The 13,831-nt window shown below is 42.7% G+C and overlaps 1 protein-coding gene across 1 annotated transcript in view; it reads right to left on the reverse strand.

Annotated features, from left to right (window-relative positions):
* The window catches only part of LOC119969492 (sodium- and chloride-dependent neutral and basic amino acid transporter B(0+)-like), an 87,715-nt gene that overhangs the window by 11,546 nt on the left and 62,338 nt on the right, over positions 1 to 13,831 (reverse strand). Inside the window, exon 10 of the mRNA XM_038803179.1 lies at positions 6,596 to 6,714. Within this exon, the coding sequence (XP_038659107.1) occupies positions 6,596 to 6,714 (119 nt within the window). The remainder of the gene's footprint in view (positions 1 to 6,595; positions 6,715 to 13,831) is intronic.

The following is a 13,831-nucleotide window of genomic DNA, read 5'->3' on the forward strand; positions in this document are numbered from 1 at the left end:
TGTCTTCATTACAGTTTTGAATTATTTTGCCGTCATTCTCCTTTGAAATACAGCACAGCAATGATAAAAGTCCAAACATTTAACTAGATTACCTCATTATATCCATGCTTATCAACAACGTGGACCATTTCCTCTCATGTCAAACTCAACAGCTAAATCCAACTGCACATATAGTTGGTATACGTCAAAATATACAGAAAAGCTGTGATTTGTCATAAACTGTTAACATTTGAGACAGTTTATGCATTTCATTAGTTTGTATGACTGAATTATTCATTATAAGGTAGGTTTTAATTATACATTATTTATCTACATGTTTGTTCTAGCTGTCCTAAAGAAACAATAAAGGCAGCATTGGACTACTGGTTATTCAAACTCAGGGTCACGATCCACAAGTGGGTCACGGGCAGGTAGCGGGAGGGTTGTGGAGCGATTGCTTGCGCTGTTCCTAATCGCAGGAAGAAGTTCCCAATGGCCACCGACCAGCTTTTAAGAATGCTGTCCGCGGGCAGTCCCTGTGGCATTCAAGGGGACAGCACGGGAATGGGTTGCGTGATTGTCACCGTGCATTGGGGGGGGGGGGCTGACGGGCAGCCAGGTGGGGACGCAATGCTAACAATGGTGGCTCCAGCTTAGAGCTCCGCTCTGGTGCTCGCCCTCTGCGTGCTGCTTGGCTCGTTCCCCCCCATCGATGCGGGTGTGTGGTTTAGATGCTCACCGGCCGGCACAACATCTGTTTGCACTCCCACGAGGTGAACTGCATGTCGGGAAGTGGTCAGCAGTCTGTGACTGGGGTGGATATATCTGACGACAGTAACAGCAACAGGACAGTGAGAGGGAAGTTAGGCTAGGTTTGTCGGTGGGGAATACCAGTGAAATTAGGCTATTCAATACAGCTGCACATGTCAACACTGGAAGAGACCTACACAGTTATCATTTTGTGTCACCACTCTCTGGAAACCAGGAAGTTAGTGCTTTTGTTGAGAATGGAGAAGGAGATTACTTAGATGTTTGGTTAGTGCAATGCAGTAGAACCACTAAGAAATGTTGTGACATTGTGTGTTTTTGACAAGTTACTTCATCTCATCTAAAGCCATAGTTTGAAAAGGAAGAACAAGAGCATACTTATTTCTATACTTGTTGAAATTTCTAAAGAAATGGGAATAAATTTAAAACAAAGTTTTTGTGTAAATGTAATGATCCGCATATACAACTGAAATTGCTTTAATTTTCAGTAGCAAAAATGTCACAATTTTGGAAAAATCAGATCTTGGTAAAGTTTCAAAATAAAGTCCTTTTAAGTTGAGAACGACGGCCGTGACCAGCCTTAAAATACAAACGATGGAGCATTTTTGCCAGAAGCAGCGGCAAAGTACACTGACGTCACGCACCCTGCACATCCATGTTCTGGATATGAAATCATGGAGGAGAGATTCCTCCATTTTGTAGCTCCCAGCAAGCAAGCAATTCGACTGTGTGAAGAGTTGAAGATGGATTATTTTGTAATAAGGAAGAGGGGGCCAGAGACACAAACAGGCCAGGATCTCAAAACTGAATATGCTGGAGAGAGCTGCCAAGGAGAGTCCATGGCAGGATAGAGCAATGTTAGCTCTAAACAGAGTTCCATAGCCTCGGGTGAACAATCCATTAAAAAGAAACTGAAATTTGGAACAAGGCAGTATAAGGATGATTTCTTGAGTTATGGCTTTGATTATGCCAATTCAAATCAGTATGCAAAGCCCATATGTGTTATATGCAGGGACGTACTGGCAAAGTAAAGTTTAAAATCCTCAAAACTTTAAAGCCATTTGAAGGCAGTCAGTCTTTTCTGATTGTCTAATGACAATCAGATTTCGAGGATCTCCTGCAACTAAACTACAAGTAGGATTGTCAATGCTGAAAGAAGTATTAGGTTCATGTCTAACCAACAAACATTCTTCAGCTCCATTAGTTTTACATTTTACGGGCACAAGTGGATAGCACTGTGGCTTCACAGCGCCAAGGTCCCAGGTTCAATTCCCCGCTGGGTCACTGTGCGGGGTGTGCACATTCTCCCCGTGTCTGCGTGGGTTTCCTCTGGGTGCTCTGGTTTCCTCCCACAGTCCAAAGACGTGCAGGTTAGGTGGATTGGCCATACTAAATTGCCCCTAGTGTCCCAAAAAGGTTAGGGGGGTATTGGGTTACGGGGATAGGGTGGAAGTGAGGGCTTAAGTGGGTCAGTGCAGACTCGATGGGCCGAATGGCCTGCTTCTGCACTGCATGTTCTATGTTCTATTCTCTCCTGTCCTTCATATGGCTACCTTCAGCAACAAATACAGCTGAGAGTTCAATCCTCTTAGATTTGACTGGCTTTATATGCACCCTTCTTTGTGTGACAATTGTAACCTCTTCATCTTAGTTTTCTTCTTTACTAGCTTTGCAAGAATCACTCACCATTTGTTCAAGATCAATGAGTGACAGGTCTATTCGGTAACAGCTATTGATCAGTACTTCACAATCAGAACCAAAATTGAGTAAAAACTCTTGTCTGGCTCTGTATCCCTATCACTCTTACATGTGAACTCCCCTTTCTTATGGTCACCTTCAGTATTAGAATTCCCTGAATTTGGTTAACTACCACTGTCTTTCGATATGTGAGCAACATCTGTCAACATTTATTTACTGGAGTCATTTCCTGCCCAATGGTTTCCCCCACCTCTCACATGCTCTACAATTGGTATCTCACGTGCTATCTGTAGTACTTCCCTTTGACTCTCTGCAATCATGGGTGAAGTTACAACCTTCAGTCCTGCCAAATTGTTCCCCGCAAGTAAGTCTGCTCCTTCCACTGGGAATTCCTTAACTACTCCAACAACAACTGGGCCTGACTAGGAGGATTATATCACACTCCAATTGTACTTTATACAATGGAACTCGGTACAATCCCTACCTATACCATTAACTTGTACCTTATGTTTCATTGAGCTCACTGTAGGAAGAACCAAATTCTTCTCCAAAATGAGAGTTTGAGTAGTCCGTGCCCCTTAAAATTGTTATGGGTTTGGCTACATAGGTTGAGGAAAATGGGGGACCTTCCCCTTGGACAAAAATCCAACATATCTATCATCTACCTCATACTTCACATTTCCTCCCCCAGCAGTGTTTACTCCCATGGGCTTTCCTTGCAACTCCCAACATGCTGAATGAACATGTCCCACCTTGTTACAATGGTAACACAACGCTTCCATGTCTCACCTCCACACTCAGTACCTTCCTTCCTTGTTGTAGAACGAGATCTCAGGGAATTCCCAGCTATCCTATTCTCTACCTTAGCTACCTGCCTTCCTTTCACTCCCTCACTTCCTATCCTTTTCAAAATTGTGGGGGGTGATAGAACAAAGGTTTACATTTATGGGTTAGCTCATTATCGTCAGTCAAAATGCTGCTTGCCTAGCAGTTTTTTTCACCCTCTGATCTTCATCATGGGTTCTTATTATAGAAGATAGTGATTTATCAACTCCCAATTCTAGTACCCAACTATTAAAATTGTTCTGCTTCAACTTTTCAAATTCAGCATAAATCTGTCTCGGCTGTCTCCTTAAATTTTGAAACTTCTGCCTGTCTGCTTCAGGAACCAATTCATACGCATCCAGAATAGCCTTTTTAACCATTTCATAATCTTTAGACTCCTGCTCTGACAAGGAAACATAACCTTTCTATGCCCGCCCGCTAGTTTACTCTGCAAGGGCAATGTCCACTTCACTTGGGTTGCTATTTTTCAGAAGCGCTAAAAATGTTTCTCCTTCCTTCTTTTTGAATTTTGGGAGGATCTGTATGAATTTAAACATATCACAACTGAGTTCTGTTCTAGGATTAAGCACCCCCCCTACTTTCTTGCAGCTCCCCACTCATTAATCTGAAAAGCTCTCTCTTATTTTCCTCTCTCCTCATTTCCATCTCCATTTATTTTTGCTTCATTTCCATTTCTCTTTGCTTCATCTCCATTTATTTTTATTGTACTTTTTGCCTCAGCTCCATCTCCTTTGCTCTCTTTTTGCTCCAGCTCTCTTTCTATTTGCTGCTTCTTCATTTCTATTCTTTTTAATTCCCTTTCATGCTCTAACTGCAATCAACTCTCTCCAGCACAGCATCCCCACCAGAAAACGTCCCTGATGATGCTACACTACCTTGTGGACTCATCTGTGTTCCTAGCATCTCTTTCAAATTTAAATATTGAGCAAATGGTACAATTATCTCCACCTTCCTCGCTCTAGCTGGTACCTCTTAACTTACAAGTTCGACTAGCTTGTCTTTGCGAAGCTCTTTTAAATAAACCAGAGTTCAGTTGTCCACGTGAAGCAAATGCTTATCAGATTCCAGAGCCATTCTGTTATATCGCTACAAACTTAGTGCCTCATTTTAATTTCTACAGGAACCCAAATACGCCATCTACTGTTTCAAAAATCCTGGACGAGCCTCCAATTTATGTAACGACACCCCGGGCTAGTGCGCGGTCAATTCCAGACTCTGGCATCCCAACGCAAGTGAATTAACCAATCATTTGTATAAAAGTCCCAAAATCTTTGGCCCTTGGTTGCCCAATAATTACAGTCAACAGGTATGTAAGTTGAAACTGTTTAGTTATAACAGAGATAGAGATGTAATATGCAGTAATTTCATATGGATTACAAGCAAGCTAACCTACTACACCACCCCTTTTAATTGTCCCATCCTCTACCCACACACAGGACAGACAAATAGAGAGTGGTGGAAAGGGGTAAAAAATTTTTTTATTTTTTTAAATAAATTTAGATTACCCAATTATTTTTTCCAATTAAGGGGCAATTTAGCGTGGCCAATCCACCTACTCTGCACATTTTTTGGGTTGTGGGGGCGAAACCCACGCAGACACGGGGAGAATGTGCAAACTCCACACGGACAGTGACCCAGAGCCAGGATCAAACCTGGGACCTCAGCGCCGTGAGGCGGTTGTGCTAACCACTAGGCCACCATGCTGCCCCGAAAGGGGTAAAAATAATAAGGCTTAAGGGTAAAGAAATAAAGAGTCCTCGCTTCAGATGATGAGTTTTTTGCAGCAAGCTTTCCTCCCAACATGCTGGCTGATTGAAGCCTTGGGTTTACAATTGGAGATGGTCTCCTTGCAGTGTAATTTGTTCAGTATTCGTAAGCAGTTAGCTTTCTTCTGGAGAGACACTAACTTTTATAAACTAGGCCTTCAACTCAAAGATTCACCTTCAAGCATGTTTCTTTCTTGAGATCCGTTGTCTCAAACCAAACCCATGGGTTGACTTCAATCCTTTTCAGTCTCAAGAGAATGGCATCCAGTCTTACTGGTGAGAGAGAAGAGCTCTTACACTGGATTTTTATGAGAATACATCTGCTCAGTGAGACATAGGGCTGCTCCATCCAAGCTTCAGAACCAAAAGTGAAATTAGAAACCCCGCCTTGTCTCTGAAAAATATCTCAGTGAGATCAGAACCAATCACCGCTGGTTACCGGGCAATGCACTACATTTCAAGCCAGTTCATGTTTGCCAGACAAGTCAGTCAAAGCGAGTCATCACTGATCTCCCCTGCTGCTACAATCCTCTGCTTGAACTAAAGGCACAGACCACATACAAGTTGCTTTGTCTTAGAGTCACAGGTTCATTAATCACCCGTGAATCAAAATGGTAATTGCAAAAAATAAAGGGAATGGATAGAAACAAACAGCAGGAGTCTTACAGTATTTTGTGCTGTGGTTTCCTTAAGGGTCCTACATTTTAATAGTTCCAACCACAGTGCTCCTCAGTTTTCCTGAATTCGACAAAGGAGACTTTTCCTATTTTATTTATTCTTTCAAGGAGTAAATATTACTAGTAGATGCCACTTACAGTTTAAGGATGGATAACTACATTTAATAGGCAGTGCATGCATTTGTAAGAATACTTGTCTTTGCCCACCTTTCCATTTTATGTTTTTAAAAATTTGATCTCTGGATGAAGATGATGCCGGGCAATTTTTATTCCCCTTTCTGGTTGCTTCAAGGTGATTGTAGCTTTCTGGTGACCCATTGCTGTGTCTGTGCTGATGATGGTGCCATAATGGTGTTAAGTTGGCAATACCAGGGCTTTGGTTGCATAATCAAATGTACATTCCAATGAGGCACAGTTCCCTTTGTGAGTGACATACCACCTTATTTGTCTTTCTTCAGCATGAAACGTGTTGCATCATTAGAGGTTCTCATTACTGGTCAGTGGGATTGTTAAATCAGCTTTTACATGTCATCACATAATTTTAAGCAGAAAAGTGAATGTTACAATTACATTAATATATTGCTACATATATGAACATAGTGCTTTATTAACCGCTTGAAAAGGGATAAAAAATTTGTATTGTTGGTGCACCTTCATCAGTAGCAGATTTTTCAATTCAGTAAATGAAATTATATTCTGAATTGTACATTATAAAACCATGCATTTCCCCATTTTCAAAAAAAGTGAAATAGCAGACCCACTGTTACCAATATTTTGTAATGCAAACTGTATATCATGGTAATAACATTTTTGTTTACAACAATACTATAAAGACATAGTAAAAATGATTGGATTACATACCTGTGTTGCAAATATGAGACCAATGGTATAGAATGATAGACAAAGGATGATTACCAGATAATTGAATTTTGCTTGCATAAAATTAGGCCATGCATCTGTTAAACTTGTTATAATTGTTTCTGGTGAAAACAAAATATCAAAATAAATCAGTAATCAATTCCTTTTCTAGATACTGTCTACATTACTGTTCTTTCTGAGCCTATATAATCTAAAATATTGCAGACTGGAAGACAGAATGAGATGTCTCCTTGAGACTAGAGTTCGTTCCCTCCAGCACTGGAAAGCTAGTCCTCTTTACACTAGACATCCTCAACAAGGGGCCACAAGGTTTCATGGGATCTGTCAAAAATAACCAAAGGGTAGAATGCACAACTTGTACTTTCAAAATTATATTTTCTGATTTAGATTTTTGAAATGTTCTAAGACTTTTAAGTTTGTTCACCTACTTGTCAAACTTCCTAGTCATAATGTCCAAGACAATGAATTGAGAAGGCATTTCCTTCATGTGTGAGTTTGGTTCATGAATATGCATTTCACATGTCCTCCAGATGATTCACTGAAATGAATGGCAATGGAGCTGAATAACCAAAAGAGGCTGAAGATGTGATGCACAGGGCTAGTGTGTGCAACGGGTGAGGAGTTAGATCACAAGAAGATCAAGGCGAATGAATGAACTGTGAGTGTGTGTTTGAAGCAGACCGGCCAGCAGCTTCCAATTGCCTCTCAAATGTTTCATTCAACCACGTGGCTCAGGACCCTTAAGTCCTCTCATCTTTGTTTATATTTTTTTGCTTTCATTTTATTCCTTCGTAACCTAGTGTTAGTTGTGTCACCTCATTTCTGGAGGCTACCCCTTCTTCCTGTGTTTCGACATCAGGATTTCTACCCTGCTCCCATTGCAACTTTGGCATAAATGCAAAGGGCTCTTTAGGTTTGCTGAAACAAAATTTGGGCATGGGGCAAGCTAAGTGCAGTGAAATCCCACAATTGAGTGATTGGAATGCACTTAGTGCAACTTACATCTCTTTGATGTGGGCAATACTTACAAGCATTTGGGTTTCACCACTTGGGCCACTGAAGCGTGAAGGGATTTGAATGGATCAAAGCAACAGATGTTTTTTATGAGCTGTCAATCACTACTCAATAGCCATGAAAGGATTGCAGATAGTGAATCTGTGGGAACCAGAGGCAGGCACAGCTGCTCACCTTCAAAGAATCATCACGTGAAGCTGCAAGATAAGTATTCCAGCTATAATACTTCCCACAGCTCCTGCCTGGGCTGCTCTCTAGCTTCCAGACAGGGGGCTCTTTTCTGGGGAGGCGGTCTTTGTGAAGGGAGGGTGTCAGAGTGTGGGGGGAATCTGTGTGTTTGTGGAGGGGGTTCCTTTAGGTGGGGGTCCGTGAGGGGGGTTTCCCCCTTTATAGAATTCCCTGTGGGGAGCCCCCCTATTACCGGGCTCCCTTTTGAGTGTCTTGGGGGGGGGGGTTTCCCCTACTACAGAGGTCCCTGTGTGGGGGTCCCCCGATTACAGGGGTCCTGGGGCGGTGGGATGGGTCACCCCCGTGGGGCATCCAGGCAATTCCGGGTTTAGGGGCTGCTGGGATGGGAGTTGGGTGGGTCTGGGCTGATCTGCAGTGCAGAGGGGACGATGATCTTGGTTTGTCTCTGCAGCCATGGCCCTGGCATCATTGGCCACGGGGGCAATGGTTTCCCCCTTGGCCCACTGTGAAATCCACGATTGTACAGACACAAGTTAACCGCACCAATGTGATTTTTGGCCGTGGGGATCAGAGAATCATGGGAGGGCAGAGCATAGGTCACAGGGTCCGCTAAATAGATGCAAATGGGTCATTATGACTCATTTGCATTTATTTTCATGTTCCCGCTGGCGTGCAATGTGTTCATACTGTTGGTGAAGGGTCGGAGCATGGCATTCGGGTTGGTACCCATTGTGCGCTGATGTCTGATTCTCCATTGCATCAGAGAGTACATTCTGGGCATCCCGGGGATGGAGAATCCCACTCCCTGTCTTAGCTTTTTTTCATGCATTTACAAACTGTACGGCAGTCTGTACAATTGCCACACCAAGTCCTATTCATTCATTGCCCTCTGTCCTCACTGATTTACATTGGCTCCCAATCTCCCAGACAACGTGCTTAAAATTCTCATCCTCATTTTTCAATCACTGTATTCACATGCACCAAACTGCCCCCAAAACTTCACCCCATTCCATAATTGTTCCTACCCCATCTCTGTAAGTAGTGGAGCAACGATGCTTAAGAGGCCAGAGGTTGAAGGAACAGAAAGTGTTTGGCGAGTTATATAGCTGGATAACATTACAGAGATAGGGAGGTGGCGAGTCCCACAAGAATGAAAATGGTAAATCTGAGGAGTTGTATGTCAGAAGGCATAGGGTGATTGATGATCAGGATCCCTGTATACCTAGGAGTCCATGGGAATTCAAGGAGTCTGCCGGAAAGGAAGGAAGCAAAGAAGTAAGCAGACTTTACACAATCCTGTGAAATCTGTTGCTCATTAATTTTTAAACCTGCACGAGAGGACCATGACCATTCGATTCAGCTTCTTTGCTCACACTGACTCAAGAAGGCTTGAAGTTGCAACACATCACTACCACCCTCATCTAGTGTCCAGCTCTAGCAACAGGTTTCATATAAAAAAAACAAAATTAATTTTAAAAACCTCAATAATTTTGCAGAAAGAAAAGTTGCATTATGAGGGTTTTATCATGTGGTGGTAATCAAATTAACACAAGACTGACATCAGTTTCCAGTTCAGGGCAGGTTTTTTCACATGGCACTTCTGCCTCAAGGTGGTTGCAAATAGCTTCAGCCTCGTCTTTTGCACTGATGTTCCGAAACCTCCTTGTCCTGTTAGTTTAATTGTCCACCACCATTCATGATTAGACATGGCAGGACTGCAGGGATTTGACCTGATTTGTTGGTTGTGGTATTGCTGAGTGCTGTTCACAGCATGCTGCTTCCATTGATTAGCATGAAAACGCTCCCAGATTGGAGCTTCACCTCACTTTGAAGAATGCCTCGCCCTGCTCCGGGCATGCTCCCCTACACTGCTTCTTGAACCAGGATTCTTTCCCTATCTTGATGGTAATGGTAGCATGAGGGATATACCAATCATCAGGTCACGGATTGTCATTAAATACAATTCTGCTGCTGCTGATGGCCCACAGCACGTCAAGGATGCCCAGTTTTTATTAAAGCAGAATTCAATTAACTGATTCAATTCAAGTATGTGCACAAATAATAAAGTAGGACTATGAACTTTGTCTTTAAAATTTTCACTTTTTACAACTTAGTATGTAGAAATTGAAAATGAACTTTATGAACTAATGTTACTGAAGAATGATCTCACTTCTGTCCTTGGGCTGCTGTAGTGTTCTCGTGTTCCAGCGCAAGCTCGAGATGCAGCACCCCATTTCCCAATGAGGAATTTTACAGCCTTCTGGACACAACTCTAATATTGCAGACCTTGAACACTGTCCACCATTTTGATTCTTTTTTTTTTTGCCACGTTTGGCAATTTGAATCTTGTTTTTCATCTTTTTGCTGACAGAACTGTTCATCGTTCTGGCATTCTTCCTTGCCCTCTTCCCTTTTAACAGCACATAACCCATCAAACTTATACTCTTGTTCAGCTCTGAAGAATCATATTTGACTCCTAATGTTAACTGTTTATCTCTCCCCACAGATGCTGCAAGGCCAGCTGTGCATTTCAGCACATTTTGTTTTTATTGTTGGGAAATGTATCAGAGTGCGTGGGAATTTGCAGCATGCCTATTTCATACACTCTAATATAATTTCACATGCACCCATTATCAGAGCAATATTTATGAAAGAATCTCTGTACTTACTTCAGTTGTTTCCACATGTACAGTGATATGGAAAAACAGCAGTTTTGCGACCTGCTCAGTTAAATCCGCTTCCAAACAGAAAATGCTGGAGAAGCACAGTAGTTCTCAGAAAAGCCAAATGACCAGAAACATTCACACTACATTTGTTTCTCTACAGATACTGCCTGAGTGCTTAGTGTTTGTTGCACAAATTTTGTTTCTATTTCAGGTTTCCAGCATTAGCAATTTTTTCCCCTGTACAATCAGGTTTGTTTTCATTGAGTTGATAATACAAAGCATCAAGAAGTAATTTTATAAAACTTAAGGTAACCACTTATTTAATACATTTCTAAATGTGCTGGTTGCAAAATATGATTATGCCAGCAAACAAGATTGGGAATCATGATGTGTGATAAACCAGCGACTCCTTTGCAGGCAGCATACCAGCTGTAAATTATCCAACCATGACATCAATTGCGCCGGAAGCAGTGGGCGTGAACCAGTATGGAGAAAGGGACAACTGCATGTCCTAACCCACATGGAGAGGATGGTGCTCAACATCATTGGAGTGGCTATTAATGGTATAGCTGAAATTATGAAAGATGACACTTAATCCTCCTTCACACATCTCACTTCCACCCTCATCCACAATATCTTTTGATCCAAGAAGTTGCAGATGACGTAAGCATGAACCTTACTTTTCCCCCTTCCCCTCACCGCAACCCTACTGTAATATTCCACATGCGACATCTGGGGTGGAAATGTTTGTTCCCCATGCTCCTTAGCGGAGTACGAACTAGGGGTGGGGTATCTCAATTAACCATTGTATATACGGTTGGTCAGTAAGGCACCAATCGTAGAGAGGAACCCGGTGGGATCTATCGAGGAGTGCACATATTGTTTGTGTAAATAAAACTTTGTTTGTATTTTACTCGGTGTGGACTCTCCGTATTCTTATGAAACCTACCTTTCTTGTTTCAAATACCAAAGGACTATGGTCATGTAGTCACCCCTTGCTGCCATCGTGGTTTCAGGTACCTCTATTCAAAGGAGTTTTCAGGCTGTCAGAGTAGTCCAGCAATCTGTCCTGCAATAGACTACCAGGTTTGCTGAGGTGCTGCCCCAGGAAGTAAAAATAGCTGTGGAGCACAAATCTGCTGTCTCCTTTCAAGATGACTGTAGTTGTGAAACCCACCCTCACCAGCAGCTTTGCTGATCCTCGTCAGTCCAGACTGCTGCCACCCATGCCAAGGGAATACATTCCAAAGCCAGGCCTTTAAATTCCAGAGCTTGAAGTCATCCCCATGGCCATTTCCAGACCAGTCTTCTCATCTGAAAATCAGTAGCCTTTCACCAGCTATGCTACAGCCTTTGGAGTAGAGCTGCCTAGAAGCACAAGGACAGACAAAGACATCTGGAAGGTAGGTCAAGAAATGCAAAAGGGAAATTTGGTGACATTTGAATGCAATATATCTGCTTTTAATTTAGGAATCCATTTTGGAATGTTTATTTTTGTTGACTTTTATTTTTGCATTGTGCCTGCATTTAGTAACAACATGAAGGTGTGAGGTTCTTGATAAATGGGGAACTGTTGTTGCATTTACTAGTATCGTAATTGGATGAGTAGATAATCACCAGCCAGAAAGGAGCAGTCTCAGTTGCCTCCTCCTTCCCTTTCTGCTCCTGTTCACTGTATAGCTGGTGGAAAGTGTTGTGCTTTCATGATGGCAAACAGACCTTCATGAGCTTTATTTCTGTGTGTAAGGAGTCCTGCAGTGTTCCTCCAAAACTGTCCAGGCAGCAGAAGCATTGTTTCAGCATCCCGCTGGTCTGGTCTATCGTTCTGTGTGGTAGCGTGGCTTTCATTGTATACATGGGTCACACAGTGGAGTCATCAGACTTGTAACACTCAGACTCGCCTTTGGTTTGTCAGAATGGCTTAAATGCAAAGGGCACTGCAGACCACTCCAGAATTAAGGCATCATAATTACTACCAGGATACCAGGCACTGACCTGCATGATTTGCTGCATATGGTTATAAAGCAGCTGGGTGTTGAGGGAGTGGAATCCCATTTGGCTGTGGTACATCTTACAGTTGAAATAGTGTCTCCAAAGCCACATGGCTACAACTAATGGTGCTCTGGACCATAAGGAAGTCTTCAGTCCCTGCAAAGCCACATACTCATGATTCTTGACGCTCTCAGGCAAGAGAGTGTGGGATACAGCCAAACCTCTTTGAATAGAGTGTAACAGTGGATGAAAACTGGCATATTCCAAATATTTACGTTCTTATTCGCCAGCCTAGAAGGAGCCTGTCACAGCTCACAGCCCTGGTCACTTTCAAAACCACTGGGAATGTGATCCTCGTCTTATTTTGAGGTTGCAGTTACTGCTGCAGCAAATTTCAATACACACATCCTTGGTGAAATGCAGCCATCTGACACCCTGTGCCATGCTGCGTTTCAGGTGGGAGAATTGCTCCTGGAAACACCCTGGGCAGGTATGGCCTCATGTCGAGAACCCTTCTCACCCCTCTTTCCCCACCTCCTCTGGCAGCTTATCTCGCTCTGCATGGCATTTTACATGTTTATTCTTTAAGTCATTACTACATCCATGTCTGAGAACAATTGGGTCATGCAGAAGCTTTGAAATCTGGACCAAGTCCTTCAGCACGTGTCATACTACACTCTAAAATCTTCAACAAAAAATATCTAGAATTTGCAAATAGCTAACAGAAACAAATTAACAATGAACCTGATAGTTGCTGATCACTTATGCTGGTGGGGGTGTTTAAATTTGTATACAGCAGTACCATTAGGAGGTTATGTTAGCTGGAGCACCAAGCTCCAAAATAGCAGTACTGGATCAGTGTTACACTCTGATTGACGTTATGATCTCACTACCCTGCATACCTCTGGCAGGTGCACCATGCACATGTGCAAAGTCCCTCCCAAATATGATATGCAGTCTGACTTGTATCAGAATTTTGCATATTCAGTGCAGAAAACAAATTGGGTTGTTAAGACCATCGTGATTCATTGGCCTCATCACATTTGACTTGGTGTCGCGACGAGGCAGTTGAGTCTCGCGAGAGGACTGTTGAAGTCTCGCGATATTCATCCGGACCTCGTGAGATGTCACGACCTGGATCTCGTCCTTGCTGGGCATCTTTAATTGAGTCATTAGGTTTATTTAAATATATCTGCGTTGGATTCTCCCGGAGCCGATAAAATAATGGGCCAGGGATCTTCAAAACGGCGGCTAAGTGTTGAGGCCAGTGTAAACACCGGAGTGTTTCACGCTGGCATCAAGGGGCCTCTTGGCCCAGCGACTCCGTGGCCCATAGGGAGCCAGCATAGTGGCGGAG

Source organism: Scyliorhinus canicula, chromosome 7 (genome assembly GCF_902713615.1).
Source record: "Scyliorhinus canicula chromosome 7, sScyCan1.1, whole genome shotgun sequence".
In the NCBI taxonomy this organism is placed as follows: domain Eukaryota; kingdom Metazoa; phylum Chordata; class Chondrichthyes; order Carcharhiniformes; family Scyliorhinidae; genus Scyliorhinus; species Scyliorhinus canicula.